This window comes from Salvelinus namaycush, chromosome 17, assembly GCF_016432855.1.
Source record: "Salvelinus namaycush isolate Seneca chromosome 17, SaNama_1.0, whole genome shotgun sequence".
Classification (NCBI taxonomy): domain Eukaryota; kingdom Metazoa; phylum Chordata; class Actinopteri; order Salmoniformes; family Salmonidae; genus Salvelinus; species Salvelinus namaycush.
In genome coordinates, this window is record NC_052323.1 from 21,715,290 (window position 1) to 21,731,006 (window position 15,717).

Genomic DNA, 15,717 nt, shown 5'->3' on the forward strand with positions numbered 1-15,717 from the left:
CATCCGTGAAGAGAACACTTCTCCAGCATGCCAGTGGCCATCGAAGGTGAGCTTTTTCCCACTGAAATCGGTTCCGACGCCGAACTGCAGTCAGGTCAAGACCCTGGTGAGGACGACGAGCACACAGATGACCTTCCCTGAGACTGTTTCTGACAGTTTATGCAGAAATTCTTCATTGTGCAAACCCACAGTTTGATCAGCTGTCCAGTTGGCTGGTCTCGGACGATCCCGCAGGTGAAGAAGTCAGATGTTGTGGTCCTGGGCTGGCATGGTTACCACGTGGTCTGTGGTTGTGAGACCGGTTGGATGTACTGTCAAATTCTCTAAAACGACATTGGAGGCGGGTTATGGTAGAGAAATTAACATTAAATTATCTGGCAACGGCTCTGGTGGACATTCCTGCAGTCAGTATGCCAATTGCACACTCCCTAAACTTGAGACTTCTGTGGCATTGTGTTGTGAAAAAAAAACTGCACATTTGAGTGGCCTTTTTATTGTCCCCAGTACAAGGTCATGCTGTTTAATCAGCTTCTTGATATGCCTGTCGGGTGAATGGATTATTTTGGCAAAGGAGAAATGCTCACTAACAGGAATGTGAACATAATCTGAGAGAAAGAAGATTTTTGTGGTTATGGATCATTTCTGGTATCTTTTATTTCAGTTCATGAAACATGTGACCAACACTTTACATGTTGCGTTTATATTTTTGTTCAGTATATTTCACACAGTTCAGGCTTGATCTGATTTATCTCTTCAGAAACTGCATATCGAGTGAGCTCGCAGGGGGGGAAAAAATAATGAAATGGAATTCAAATAATTGAACGGATGTTGGTAATTTCGGTTAATCGCTCAGCACTAACACACATTCAAAATCCTATTTTACCTCAATTTAACCCTAATTCTAACCATAATCCTAACCCCTAAAAATAGCCTATTTCCTTGTGGGGACTGGCGAAATGTCCCCACTTGTCTGAATATTCCTTGTTTTACTATCCTTGTGGGGACTTCTGGTCCCCACAAAGATAGCAAAACCCCATACACGCGCACAGTTCTAAGAATGGTGCCTGTGTGTCTAGCTGTGCCACCGTGTGTGTCGTGGAAGAGGCCGTAGAGCAGATTCTGGCGAACCCTAACCCCTGACCCTTGTGGTGTGGGGGGGTAAGTTCGGGGAAATGCGCTGCCCCACCCTGCTGGCCCTGCTGGCGGGGGTCATGCTGTACCTGGTGATGGGGGCGTTGGTGTTCCGGAACTTGGAAAGCCCGAAGGAGAGCAAGGAGCATGAGAAGCTGCTCTGCACCACACGTGACTTCCTCGGAAACCACTCATGTGTCACTGCACAGAACCTCAGCGACCTCATAAAGGTATACCCACACCATAGCACACACACATTTCACAGACCGTGAAAGCATACACTTGAATAGAAAGATGAGTTAAAACACATCTGAGAAGAATCTAAACAGACTAAGATCGGTGTAGAGCCCCACCTGAGAAAGTATAGCCAGGGGTTGGCAACTAGATTCAGCAGCAGGACAACTTTTGTCGACGCGGATGGTAATTTGTAAATTAACCACAACTAAGCACCAAAAGGGTTTTGAAAATTACATTGAGACACGATCACGTCAGTTATTTTGTTTGTTTGTTGAATACTTAGCAGACTTCCTGGTGATTTTAGTATTTTTTTGACCAAAAACTAAAATCCTAAAAAGAACACAGACCCCAGATGTAGACCCAGCCTAAGACGGGTAATGAGCAGGTGTAGATAGACCCAGCCTAAGATGGGTAATGAGCAGGTGTAGATAGACCCAGCCTAAGATGGGTAATGAGCAGGTGTAGATAAAGCCAACCTCTGTTCTGTCTCTGTACTGTCAGAGTGTGGTGAAGGCGGTGGAGGCAGGCCTGGACGTAAAACACAGCTCCACCAACTTCACTAGCAGGTGGGACCTGGCCAGCGCCTTCTTCTTCTGTGGTACCATCATCACCACCATTGGTGAGCCTTTGTTCATTTTTCCCCTCCTGCAAACCCTTTGGTAACAACTTAATCAGCCAGATGTGCATTTGGAATTTGACAGAAAATGAATAATCCCATTTCGGAAAATACAGTAAACCTCAAGAGCACACGCTGGTTGAATCAACGTTGTTTCAATTAAATTACATTGAACCAACATAGAATAGACGTTGAATTGACGTCTGTGCCCAGTGGGTTGCTGGTGAAATTGACTCATTTTAAAATGATATAGATTAACATATAGGTGAATGTATATGGTCTCCCTATGTCCTCAGGGTTTGGTAACCTGTCTCCCAGGACCAAATGGGGCCAGCTGTTCTGCGTCTGTTATGCCCTGGTAGGGATTCCCATGTTTGGTTTCCTGCTGGCTGGTGTCGGGGACCACATGGGGACGGGGCTGAGGAAGGCCGTGTGGAAGATGGAGACACTCTTCCTGGTGAGACTGTCTTGTCTCGGGGCTGCTTCATTTTCAGGATGTCATCTCATTGTACTTGTCTGTCTCAGGGGCTGCTTAAGTGATGCCACTGTGCTGTAAACAGAAGAGGCCGTCTTGGACTCTAGCACTTGAAACATGTTACACACAAGTAGAACAGAATCTGACTTAAACATTCAGTCAGTCGTTAGCTACAGTGGGGCAAAAAAGTATTTAGTCAGCCACCAATTGTGCAAGTTCTCCCACTTAAAAAGATGAGAGAGGCCTGTAATTTTCATCATAGGTACACTTCAACTATGACAGACAAAATGAGAGAAAAAAATCCAGAAAATCACATTGTAGGATTTTTAATGAATTTATTTGCAAATTATGGTGGAAAATAAGTATTTGGTCAATAACAAAAGTTTATCTCAATACTTTGTTATATACCCTTTGTTGGCAATGACAGAGGTCAAACGTTTTCTGTAAGTCTTCGCAAGGTTTTCACACACTGTTGCTGGTATTTTGGCCCATTCCTCCACGCAGATCTCCTCTAGAGCAGTGATGTTTTGGGGCTGTTGCTGGGCAACACGGACTTTCAACTCCCTCCAAAGATTTTCTATGGGGTTGAGATCTGGAGACTGGCTAGGCCACTCCAGGACCTTGAAATGCTTCTTACGAAGCCACTCCTTCGTTGCCCGGGCGGTGTGTTTGGGATCATTGTCATGCTGAAAGACCCAGCCACGTTTCATCTTCAATGCCCTTGCTGATGGAAGGAGGTTTTCACTCAAAATCTCACGATACATGGCCCCATTCATTCTTTCCTTTACACGGATCAGTCGTCCTGGTCCCTTTGCAGAAAAACAGCCCCAAAGCATGATGTTTCCACCCCCATGCTTCACAGTAGGTATGGTGTTCTTTGGATGCAACTCAGCATTCTTTGTCCTCCAAACACAACGAGTTGAGTTTTTACCAAAAAGTTATATTTTGGTTTCATCTGACCATATGACATTCTCCCAATCTTCTTCTGGATCATCCAAATGCTCTCTAGCAAACTTCAGACGGGCCTGGACATGTACTGGCTTAAGCAGGGGGACACGTCTGGCACTGCAGGATTTGAGTCCCTGGCGGCGTAGTGTGTTACTGATGGTAGGCTTTGTTACTTTGGTCCCAGCTCTCTGCAGGTCATTCACTAGGTCCCCCCGTGTGGTTCTGGGATTTTTGCTCACCGTTCTTGTGATCATTTTGACCCCACGGGGTGAGATCTTGCGTGGAGCCCCAGATCGAGGGAGATTATCAGTGGTCTTGTATGTCTTCCATTTCCTAATAATTGCTCCCACAGTTGATTTCTTCAAACCAAGCTGCTTACCTATTGCAGATTCAGTCTTCCCAGCCTGGTGCAGGTCTACAATTTTGTTTCTGGTGTCCTTTGACAGCTCTTTGGTCTTGGCCATAGTGGAGTTTCGAGTGTGACTGTTTGAGGTTGTGGACAGGTGTCTTTTATACTGATAACAAGTTCAAACAGGTGCCATTAATACAGGTAACGAGTGGAGGACAGAGGAGCCTCTTAAAGAAGAAGTTACAGGTCTGTGAGAGCCAGAAATCTTGCTTGTTTGTAGGTGACCAAATACTTATTTTCCACCATAATTTGCAAATAAATTCATTAAAAATCCTACAATGTGATTTTCTGGATTTTTTTCTCTCATTTTGTCTGTCATAGTTGAAGTGTACCTATGATGAAAATTACAGGCCTCTCTCATCTTTTTAAGTGGGAGAACTTGCACAATTGGTGGCTGACTAAATACTTTTTTGCCCCACTGTACTTCCCAATGAAACTTTGCAAGAATATTTTTTTGTATTGTTACTGTTTATCAAAGAAAAGGCACATTATTAGAGTCTTGAGGAAGATCTTACCCTCTCCATCCACCTCTCACTCTTTCCCTTCTTTTGTGTCCCTCTCTCTCTCTGCCCCTCTCTCAGAAGCGGCGGATCAGTCCCACCTATGTACGGATCATGTCTGCTGTTCTGTCCATCCTGATTGGCTGTCTGATCTTCCTCGCCGTGCCAACGCTGGTGTTTAAGGAAGTGGAGGACTGGTCCTTTCTGGAGGCGCTCTACTTTGTGGTCATCACCCTCACCACGGTCGGCTTTGGAGACTACGTAGCAGGTATGAAGTGAAGTGAACTGTACACACTTTGGACAGTATAGAATCTGGAGAGTACATACTCTACACATCCCTTTCAGGATATACGCTGTGAAAGATACAAATCATATTTCATGGGTACCTATCGAAGGTCCTTTGTTTGTGTGTGCACGTGCATTCATCAATGCGTAAATGTCCTTGTGCTTAGGTGCTAACCGGAGGGACGGAGATCTGTTTAAGCCCCTGGTGTGGCTCTGGATAGTGTTTGGCCTGGCTTACTTTGCCTCTATACTCACTATGATCGGGAACTGGCTGAGGGTGCTGTCCAAGAAAACACGTGCTGAGGTGAGTGGTAGTGAGTGTGACACAAACCAAGTGAAGGGCTAGACAAGGATTTACTGGGGGCACTTTGGATTTTAACTGTCAATATTTACTTATCCTTTATCCCTCTGTCTTTCTCTGTCTCTGGGTTTCTTTCACTCTGTCTTTCTCTCTCACACCTCTTTTCTTCTCTCTCTCACCTTTCTCTCTCTCTAAATTCAATTTAAGGGGCTTTATTGGCATGTTTACATTGCCAAAGCAAGTGAAATGGATAAACAAAAGTGAAATAAACGAAATGTGAACAGTAAATATTACTCAAACAAGTTCCAAAATAATAGAGACATTTCAAATGTAATATCATGTCTACATACAGTGTTGCAATGATGTGCAAATTAGTTAAAGTACAAAAGGGAAAATAAATAAACAAATATGGGTTGTATTTACAATGGTGTTTGTTCTTCTGTGGCAACAGGTCACACATCTTGCTGCTGTGATGGCATACTGGTATTTCACCCAATAGATATGGGAGTTTATTCAAATTGGATTTGTTTTCGAATTCTTTGTGGGTCTGTGTAATCTGAGGGAAATATGTGTCTCTAATATGGTCATACATTTGGCAGGAGGTTAGGAAGTGCAGCTCAGTTTCCACCTCATTTTGTGGGCAGTGTGCACATAGCCTGTCTACTCTCTTTTATTTTATTTTTGTAATATATTTATTTAACTAGGCAAGTCAGTTAAGAGCAAATTCTTATTTACAATGACGACCTACCCCGACCAAACCTGCTGAACCTGTGTGCCGCTCTGAGACTCCCAATCACAGCCGGATGTGATACAGCCTGGATTCGAACCAGGGACTGTAGTGACACCTCTTGCACTGAGATGCAGTGCTTTAGACTGCTGCGCCACTCTTGAGAGCCAAGCTTTTGACTCAATTTGGCATGAGGGTCTGCTATACAAATTGATGGAAAGTGGTGTTGGGGGAAAAACATACATGACAAAATCCATGTCCACAAACAACAATTGTGCTGTTAAAATTGGCAAAAAAACACCCATGGCGACCATTCTCAATAGTCTGTACATAGTCAAAGCTTTCCTTAATTTTGGGTCAGTCACAGTGGTCAGGTATTCTTCCACTGTCTCCTCTCTGTTTAGGGCCAAATAGCATTCTAGTTTGCGCAGTTTTTTTGTTAATTTTTTCCAATGTGTCTTTTTGTTTTCTCATGGTTTGGTTGGATCTAATTGTGTTGCTGTCCTGGGGCTGTGTGGGGTCTGTGATATAGCCTGGATTTGAACCAGGGACTGTAGCGATGCCTCTTGCACTGAGATGCATTGCTTTAGACCGCTGCACCACTCTTGAGCCCCAGGACCAGTTTGCTTAGGGGACTCTTCTCCAGGTTCATCTCTCTGTAGGTGATGGCTTTGTTATGGAAGGTTTGGGAATCGCTTCCTTTTAGGTGGTTGTAGAATTTAATGTCTCCTTTCTGGATTTTGATAATTAGCGGGTATCGGTATAATTCTGTTCTCCATGCATTATTTGGTGTTTTACATTGTAAACAAAGGATATTTTTGCAGAATTCTGCATGCAGTCTCAATTTCGTGTTTGTCCCATTTGGTGAATTCTTGGTTGGTGAGCAGACTGTAGACCTCACAACCATAAAGGGCAATGGGTTCTATAACTGGTTCAAGTATTTTTTGCCAGATCCTAATTGGTATGTTGAATTTTATGTTCCCTTTGATGGCATAGAAGGCCCTTCTTGCCTTGTCTCTCAGATCGTTCACAGCTTTGTGGAAGTTTTCTGTGGCGCTGATGTTTAGGCCGAGGTATGTATCGTTTTTTGTGTGCTCTAGGGCAAGCTGGAATTTGTATTGTGGTCCTGGCAACTGGACCTTTTTTGGAACACCATTCATTTTGGCTTACTGAGATTTACTGTCAGGGCCCATGTCTGACAGAATCTTTGCAGAAGATCTAGGTGCTGCTGTAAGGCCCTCCTTGGTTGGGGACAGAAGCACCAGATCATCAGCAAACAGTAGTCCATTTGATTTCAGATTCTAGTAGGGTGAGGCTGGGTGCTGCAGCCTGTTATAGTGCCTTTGCCAATTTGTTGAAGTGGGTGTTTTTTTGCCAATTTTAACAGCACAATTGTTGTTTGTGGACATGGATTTTGTCATGTATGTTTTTCCCCCAACACCACTTTCCATCAATTTGTATAGCAGACCCTCATGCCAAATTGAGTCAAAAGCTTGTTTGAATTCAACAAAGCACAAGAAGACTTTGTCTTTGTTTTGTTTGTTTGTCAATTAGCGTGTGCAGGAGGAATACGTGGTCTGTCTTATGGTCATTTGTTAAAAAGCCATTTTGACATTTGCTCAGTACATTGCTTTCACAAGTCTGCTATTAATGATAATGCAGAGGATTTTCCCAAGGTTGCTGTTAAAGCATATCCCACGGTAGTTATTGGGGTCAAATTTGTCTCCACTTTTGTGGTTTGGGGTGATCAGTCCTTGGTTCCAAATATTGGAGAAGATGCCAAAGTTGAGGATGATGTTAAAGAGTTTAAGTACAGCCAATTGGAGTTTGTGAACTGCATATTTTATCATTTCATTGAGGATACCATCAACCCCACAGGCCTTTTTGTGTTGGAGGGTTTTGTATTTTGTCCTGTAGTTCATTCAATGTAATTGGATAATCCAGTGGGTTCTGGTAGTCTTTAATCGATTATTCTAAAACGTGTAATTGATCATGTATATGTTTTTGCTGTTTGTTCTTTGTTATAGAGCCAAAAAGATTGGAGAAGGGGTTTATCCATACATCTCCATTCTGGATAGATAACTCTTCGTGTTGTTTGTTTAGTGTGTTCCAATTTTCCCAGAAGTGGTTAGATTATTTTGGCTTTGATGCCTCATGATTGAGTATTGCTCTGTTCAAGTAGACTGTGATTTTGCTGTGATCTGATAGGGTTGTCAGTGGGCTGAGACTCTGTGTTGAGGTCAGTGATAAAGTAGTCTACAGTACTACTGCCAAGAGATGAGCTGTAGGTGTACCTACCACAGGAGTCCCCTCGAAGCCTACCATTGACTATGTACATACCCAGCGTGTGACTGAGCTACAGGAGTTGTGACCCATTTTTGGTGGTTATGTTGTCGTAGTTGTGTCTAGGGGGACATATGGAGGAGGGAATGCTGTCACCTCCAGGTAGGTGTTTGTCCCCCTGTGTGCTGAGGGTGTCAGGTTCTTGTCCAGTTCTGGCATTTACAATGGGTTGCCAAAGACTAGTACATGTTCCCGGGCCTGGAAATGATTGATTTCCCCTTCCAGGATAGAGAAGATGTCTTCATTAAATTATGGGTTTTTCTGGTGGGGGGATATAGGTAGTACATGGGGTGTCTATTGATCTGTTGCTCCTGTGTGAAGGATTGGGGCTCAGAGTGGGTGGGGATCCCCTGGGCTTGGGGTTCTTCGGTTCTTCATTTGTCTGTCCTGCTGTGATGTTGACGCTGTGGTCAGTGTCTGGGGTTGACTGTTCTCCTGTGGTGTCAAGACTTTTGTCTGGGGCTGAGATGGGCTGTTCTGCTGTCTTCTCTGCTGGGGTGGCCACCTCCTTTTAATGGGGTGTTCTCTGTCACACTCCATCACCCTCACCCTCTCCTCCAGGACTCTGGTCCTCTCCTAGTGCTATGTTCTTCTCCTGCTCTTTCTCCTGTTCATGTTGTCTCACCACAGTCCAGAGTGCAGATATGTCTCTCTCCACCTCCGTGTCTGGTTGAGGTGTTGAGCTGGACAATTTTGTTGTTGTTGTGCTGACTGGAGTGTGTTCACCTCCTGTTCCAGCTCCACCTGCCTTACCTCCAGCTGGGTGAATGTATCCTTCATTTCAACGAGGGAGTAGTACTCTGTGCTGGGAGGATGACTTTCCGGTCAACCTTTCTGGGTTGCTCATCTGTGGGGTTGTATAATGAAGTGGTCTGGTCTGACATGCTCGGGGTATCTTTCTCAAGAGAGAGCTCAGCAGGATAAGATATCTCTTTGATGTGAAAGTCCAGCTGAAATTGTTTGCCCTGTACCCTTACTGTACAAATCTGGAACAGTAAAAGTTCAGATTGGTTGACTCAGTCTTCATTGTCTATTATCCTGAGTTTCCACCCATCGCTAACCCCCCCTTCTTAACAGAGGGGCAGTGTGTTAATATAGCACTGGATGGTCTGTGTGGAAGATTAAGTTGCTTATACTCCCATTTTGATAATCATCAGCAAAAAGTGTCTCTTGATTTTCCATAAGGAGCTTCACTTTGTACTCTTTTCGTGCCTTGTCATTTTTTACGTACTCAGGGTACTGTATTGTAATGACCTCTGAACAGTGGGAGGGGGCTTCAAAGGCCTCTGTATTTGGGTGGGGTAGGCTGTGTGACTCTCCTGCCATTGTTGGGCTCAAGGGCTTTAACACCTCTCACTTCACACTTCAGTGCTAATTGAAGTTGTATCTGTTCTGTGCTAGCAAGCTTGGTAGCATTAATTTAGCATTCAGTCCTTATAAAGTAAAATATATCATTGTAATGTATTTTTCTTCTTGGCTTTTGAAAATAAAAAGTAGCTTCAGACTAAACATGACTGTCAGTTCCAGGTTGGATGGTGTTTTCAGGTTTCTGTTTGCCAGAGCATTTGCTGTATTGCTTGGAAATAATCATCTTTGGTAGTAGGAATCCTTCCAGGTAATTCCGTCCAAAACCAGGTTGTAGGTTAGGAGTTTTGATTTGGAGTGAAGGTTATGTTGTGGAGGGTAGTATCCTGTATATGTCCCTGCCAAAAAATTCCAAGTTTATCTAACTCTAAATCTACCTTTTAGTAAAACCATGCTGAAAAACGTGGGAGCTCACATGCAGCTGTCTCTCTCTCACACCTCCCTCTGTCTCTCTCTCACACCTCCCTCTGTCTCTCTCTCACACCTCCCTCTGCCTCTCTCTCACACCTCCCTCTGCCTCTCTCTCACACATCTCCCTCTGTCTCTCTCTCACACCTCCCTCTGCCTCTCTCTCACACCTCCCTCTGTCTCTCTCTCACACCTCCCTCTGTCTCTCTCTCACACCTCCCTCTGCCTCTCTCTCACACCTCCCTCTGTCTCTCTCTCACACCTCCCTCTGTCTCTCTCTCACACCTCCCTCTGTCTCTCTCTCACACCTCCCTCTGTCTCTCTCTCACACCTCCCTCTGCCTCTCTCTCACACCTCCCTCTGCCTCTCTCTCACACCTCCCTCTGCCTCTCTCTCACACCTCCCTCTGCCTCTCTCTCACACCTCCCTCTGCCTCTCTCTCACACCTCCCTCTGCCTCTCTCTCACACCTCCCTCTGCCTCTCTCTCACACCTCCCTCTGCCTCTCTCACACCTCCCTCTGCCTCTCTCTCACACCTCCCTCTGCCTCTCTCTCACACCTCCCTCTGTCTCTCTCTCACACCTCCCTCTGTCTCTCTCTCACACCTCCCTCTCTCTCACACCTCCCTCTCTCTCTCACACCTCCCTCTCTCTCTCACACCTCCCTCTCTCTCTCACACCTCCCTCTCTCTCTCACACCTCCCTCTCTCTCTCACACCTCCCTCTCTCTCTCACACCTCCCTCTCTCTCTCACACCTCTCTCTCACACCTCCCTCTGTCTCTCTCACACCTCTCTCTCACACCTCCCTCTGCCTCTCTCTCACACCTCCCTCTGTCTCTCTCTCACATCTCCCTCTGTCTCTCTCTCACATCTCCCTCTGTCTCTCTCTCACACCTCCCTCTGTCTCTCTCTCACACCTCCCTCTGTCTCTCTCTCACACCTCCCTCTGTCTCTCTCACACACCTCCCTCTGTCTCTCTCACACCTCCCTCTGCCTCTCTCTCACACCTCCCTCTGCCTCTCTCTCACACCTCCCTCTGCCTCTCTCTCACACCTCCCTCTGCCTCTCTCTCACACCTCCCTCTCTCTCACACCTCCCTCTCTCTCACACCTCCCTCTCTCTCACACCTCCCTCTCTCTCACACCTCCCTCTCTCTCACACCTCCCTCTCTCTCACACCTCCCTCTCTCTCACACCTCCCTCTCTCTCACACCTCCCTCTCTCTCACACCTCCCTCTCTCTCACACCTCCCTCTCTCTCACACCTCCCTCTCTCTCTCACACCTCCCTCTGTCTCTCTCTCTCACACCTCCCTCTGTCTCTCTCTCTCACACCTCCCTCTGTCTCTCTCTCTCACACCTCCCTCTCTCTCGCACACCTCCCTCTCTCTCGCACACCTCCCTCTCTCTCGCACACCTCCCTCTCTCTCGCACACCTCCCTCTCTCTCGCACACCTCCCTCTGTCTCTCTCTCACACCTCCCTCTGTCTCTCTCTCACACCTCCCTCTGCCTTTCTCTCACACCTCCCTCTGTCTCTCTCTCACACCTCCCTCTGTCTCTCTCACACACCTCCCTCTGTCTCTCTCACACACCTCCCTCTGTCTCTCTCTCTCACACCTCCCTCTGTCTCTCTCTCTCACACCTCCCTCTGTCTCTCTCTCTCACACCTCCCTCTGTCTCTCTCTCTCACACCTCCCTCTGTCTCTCTCTCACACCTCCCTCTGTCTCTCTCTCACACCTCCCTCTGTCTCTCTCTCTCTCACACCTCCCTCTGTCTCTCTCTCTCACACCTCCCTCTGTCTCTCTCTCTCACACCTCCCTCTGTCTCTCTCTCTCACACCTCCCTCTGTCTCTCTCTCACACCTCCCTCTGTCTCTCTCTCTCACACCTCCCTCTGTCTCTCTCTCTCACACCTCCCTCTGTCTCTCTCTCACATCTCCCTCTGTCTCTCTCTCACATCTCCCTCTGTCTCTCTCTCACATCTCCCTCTGTCTCTCTCTCACACCTCCCTCTCTCTCGCACACCTCCCTCTGTCTCTCTCGCACACCTCCCTCTGTCTCTCTCTCACACCTCCCTCTGTCTCTCTCTCTCACACCTCCCTCTATCTCTCTCTCTCACACCTCCCTCTATCTCTCTCTCTCACACCTCCCTCTGTCTCTCTCTCTCACACCTCCCTCTGTCTCTCTCTCTCACACCTCCCTCTGTCTCTCACACCTCCCTCTGTCTCTCTCTCTCACACCTCCCTCTGTCTCTCTCTCTCACACCTCCCTCTGTCTCTCTCTCTCACCTCCCTCTGCCTCTCTCTCTCACCTCCCTCTGTCTCTCTCTCTCACCTCCCTCTGTCTCTCTCTCTCACACCTCCCTCTGTCTCTCTCTCTCACACCTCCCTCTGTCTCTCTCTCTCACACCTCCCTCTGTCTCTCTCTCTCACACCTCCCTCTGTCTCTCTCTCTCACACCTCCCTCTGCCTCTCTCTCACACCTCCCTCTCTCTCTCACACCTCCCTCTCTCTCTCACACCTCCCTCTGTCTCTCTCTCACACCTCCCTCTGTCTCTCTCTCACACCTCCCTCTGTCTCTCTCTCACACCTCCCTCTGTCTCTCTCTCACACCTCCCTCTGTCTCTCTCTCACACCTCCCTCTGTCTCTCTCTCACACCTCCCTCTGCCTCTCTCTCACACCTCCCTCTGCCTCTCACACACCTCTCTTTGCCTCTCACACACCTCTCTTTGCCTCTCACACACCTCTCTTTGCCTCTCACACATCTCTCTTTGCCTCTCTCACATCTCTCTTTGCCTCTCACACATCTCTCTTTGCCTCTCACACATCTCTCTTTGCCTCTCACACACCTCTCTTTGCCTCTCACACACCTCTCTTTGCCTCTCACACACCTCTCTTTGCCTCACACACCTCTCTTTGCCTCTCACACACCTCTCTTTGCCTCTCACACACCTCTCTTTGCCTCTCACACACCTCTCTTTGCCTCTCACACACCTCTCTTTGCCTCTCACACACCTCTCTTTGCCTCTCACACATCTCTCTTTGCCTCTCTCACATCTCTCTTTGCCTCTCTCACATCTCTCTTTGCCTCTCTCACATCTCTCTTTGCCTCTCACACACCTCTCTTTGCCTCTCACACACCTCTCTTTGCCTCTCACACACCTCTCTTTGCCTCTCACACACCTCTCTTTGCCTCTCACACACCTCTCTTTGCCTCTCACACACCTCTCTTTGCCTCTCACACACCTCTCTTTGCCTCTCACACACCTCTCTTTGCCTCTCTCACACCTCTCTTTGCCTCTCTCACACCTCTCTTTGCCTCTCTCACACCTCTTTGCCTCTCTCACTTTTCCTGTCTCCCCCTCTCTCTCAGATGGAGGAGTTGAGGGCCCATGCTACAGACTGGACCCAGAACATCCAGAACATGTCCATGGACTTCCGGATCCCCAACCCTCTGGACCTCAACGACCCCTTCCTGCTGCAGCGGCGCCGCTGGAAACGCAGCACCCGGCGGCGGGTCCGCAGGGGGGCGCTGGGGCACCACGGCAGGCAGGGCGTCATAGGGGAGAATGGACATCTGCCCAATAGGTGGGTCTCCCACACCCGCTCCATGACCCGTCTGGAGGTTGTGAGGTTAGGGGGGGGCGAGGTTAGGAATGAGGGGACGAGGTTAGGACCAGGGGCGGTGCTAGGGGCGGATTCCAGAGTCAGTGCGAGGTCAGAGGGCAGGTCGTTGGGCCGGACGGTGGCGAGGTCGCTGTCGCTGTCGATGCCTGCGGCGCGCTCTGTGATGGAGTTAGATTATGACCTTGATCCTGTTGCTATGATGATGCTGCAAGGGGAGTCTGTGTCACTGTCCGAGTCTCCAGAGTCTGACTCCAGATCAGAAGTCTCCTCCTCTGACTTTCATACCTATGACATGTGTACACCAGGGCAGGGGATAACTTTTGCCAGTTTTGACGCCAGTGGGTCTCTCTGTACTGTGAGGGGAAGCCAGGGAGGATCCAGGCAGGTATTTTTCCAGGAGGATGTCCGGTTCCCTGTGCCTCTCCAGCAGCTCCCCAAGTCCCACAACCCCACCAAGCCCATCCCTATGTCGCCCATATTCTCTGTGAAACCCATGCCGCTCCCCATGCCCACCCCGCCAGGCTGCAAAATGCTAGATTTCTTCGGGGAGAACTTGGCCTACATTGACGAGTCGTCGGACACGTTGAGTGACAGGAACCAGCCGATTGAGGGGGCTGTCAGTCCCCGCCCCCGTAAGCCCCGCAGGAGGAGCATAAGGAGGCAGCTGCCCCACCGGAGCCCCCTGAAGGAGAGGAGGGACAGTGACATGCAGCCCCCCTCCAACCCCCCGACACCTCCCCCTCTCAGAGACTGACACAGTAACATGCAGTCCCCCTCTAACCCCCCCCCCCACCCAACCCCCTCTCTCCCATCTCAGAGACTGACACAGTAACATGCAGTCCCCCTCTAAAACCCCCCACCCAACCCCCTCTCTCCCATCTCAGAGACTGATGAACAAACTGACAGGCACAGGTCATGAAGGGGGATAGTAAGGCTGGTCTTTATTACTAGTGTTCACAGGAGAAGCAGACCCCAAAGCTCAGATGTACTTATATTATGTACTGGGGATAAAGGCCAACAATATACTAGAACTCACTGACTCAGGACCATAGTCGCCATTGAGATATATTTGTATGAAAACCAATGCATGTATTCAGCAGCACAGATATAGAATATATAAACTGTCTAAGCTCAGTCAAGTCAGACTCACTGGGTTGAGAAATAGCACCATCTCCTGGCTGGTAAGTGTAGTACAACATCTCCTCTGAGTAGGTGTAGCCTGCTGTGCTGTCCGCTACTGGAGCTCAGCCCAAACCTCAGCCCTGGTTTTTAAATCACTGACTAAAGGACTGAATAACCATGTTAGATCTGGCTTCAGAGGTCCATTTCTCTGTATATCCCAGTGTCCTTCAGCATGTGGGATATATAGTGCTCTGGTTGAATATGGGCCGTTCCACAACAGGAGTCCCTTTTCGGAAATGTCATTTGGTGCAAAACATTTTATTTGACATCATTTTAATTCTGTCATAAAAAGCACAGAGTTCAACTTAATAAAAACACTTGTCTTTCAAGAGGTTAAATAAAATAAATTACTTTAGTAAGTGCCTATTAATTGCCAAATCAAGTAACAGGGTTGACCATTTCATCTTAAATAACCATAAACCCTCACTGACTGGAGGAGGTATGTACGTTTTTATGTGCAGCAGGCAGGGGCAATTGAATACAAACTTCCCCAAAAAGTTTTATAGATATTTCCACACTAGCATGATAAAGCCCTTTTAGTGTAAGAGCTGTTTGATAATAAATTTGACATTTTTGCCTGTTTTGGTGGGATGGAGTTTTGGTCTGTTTGGTGACAACACCGTCAGTAAATTAGTTAATAGACCAATAAGAAAGAGTTCCAAACCTCTCTACCAATAACGGCTATTTTTCAGTTTTCCCCTCCCCACTCAGAACACTCTGACAGTCCTAGCAAAATTCTTGCTAGGAAAATTGCTCTTTGCTAAAAAGCTGTTTGTTTCTTTTTGACCATTTTGATTGACAACAATCACAATAAGGTACGTAATTGTTACACAGAATCATTTGATATTGAGATAAAAACAGCTGCATTGGGCCTTTTTAAAATATTAAAGCGATTCAAAAGGGACTTATTTCGTGGAATGACCCATAACCTTTGTTTTGATGGCATTCTGTTTCTCGGAATATAAAGGGAAGTCCCATCAAACCTACCTGAGATGACATAATACATGGAGAGGCCTTGGGGAGACGTGGGGTGGAAGGGATGTCAGATCGTACGTGTGCAGCACACACACACACAGCAAACAAACTACAAAAGCACACACACACCCTCTCAAGGTCAATGAGTCAGACACACACACACACCCAGAGGAGTGTTAATGTGGTATAAG

At 47.4% G+C, this 15,717-nt stretch overlaps 1 protein-coding gene across 1 annotated transcript; it reads left to right on the plus strand.

Annotated features, from left to right (window-relative positions):
* Nucleotides 1-1,044: 1,044 nt before the first annotated feature.
* LOC120062053 (potassium channel subfamily K member 4-like) lies at nucleotides 1,045-14,862 on the plus strand. Its single transcript, XM_039011860.1, has 6 exons — nucleotides 1,045-1,361; nucleotides 1,870-1,987; nucleotides 2,281-2,441; nucleotides 4,398-4,584; nucleotides 4,769-4,905; nucleotides 13,116-14,862. Exons 1-6 carry the CDS (start codon nucleotides 1,173-1,175, stop codon nucleotides 14,121-14,123), a joined length of 1,800 nt encoding a protein of 599 aa, XP_038867788.1. The 5' UTR covers nucleotides 1,045-1,172; the 3' UTR covers nucleotides 14,124-14,862.
* The last annotated feature ends 855 nt before the right edge of the window (nucleotides 14,863-15,717 follow it).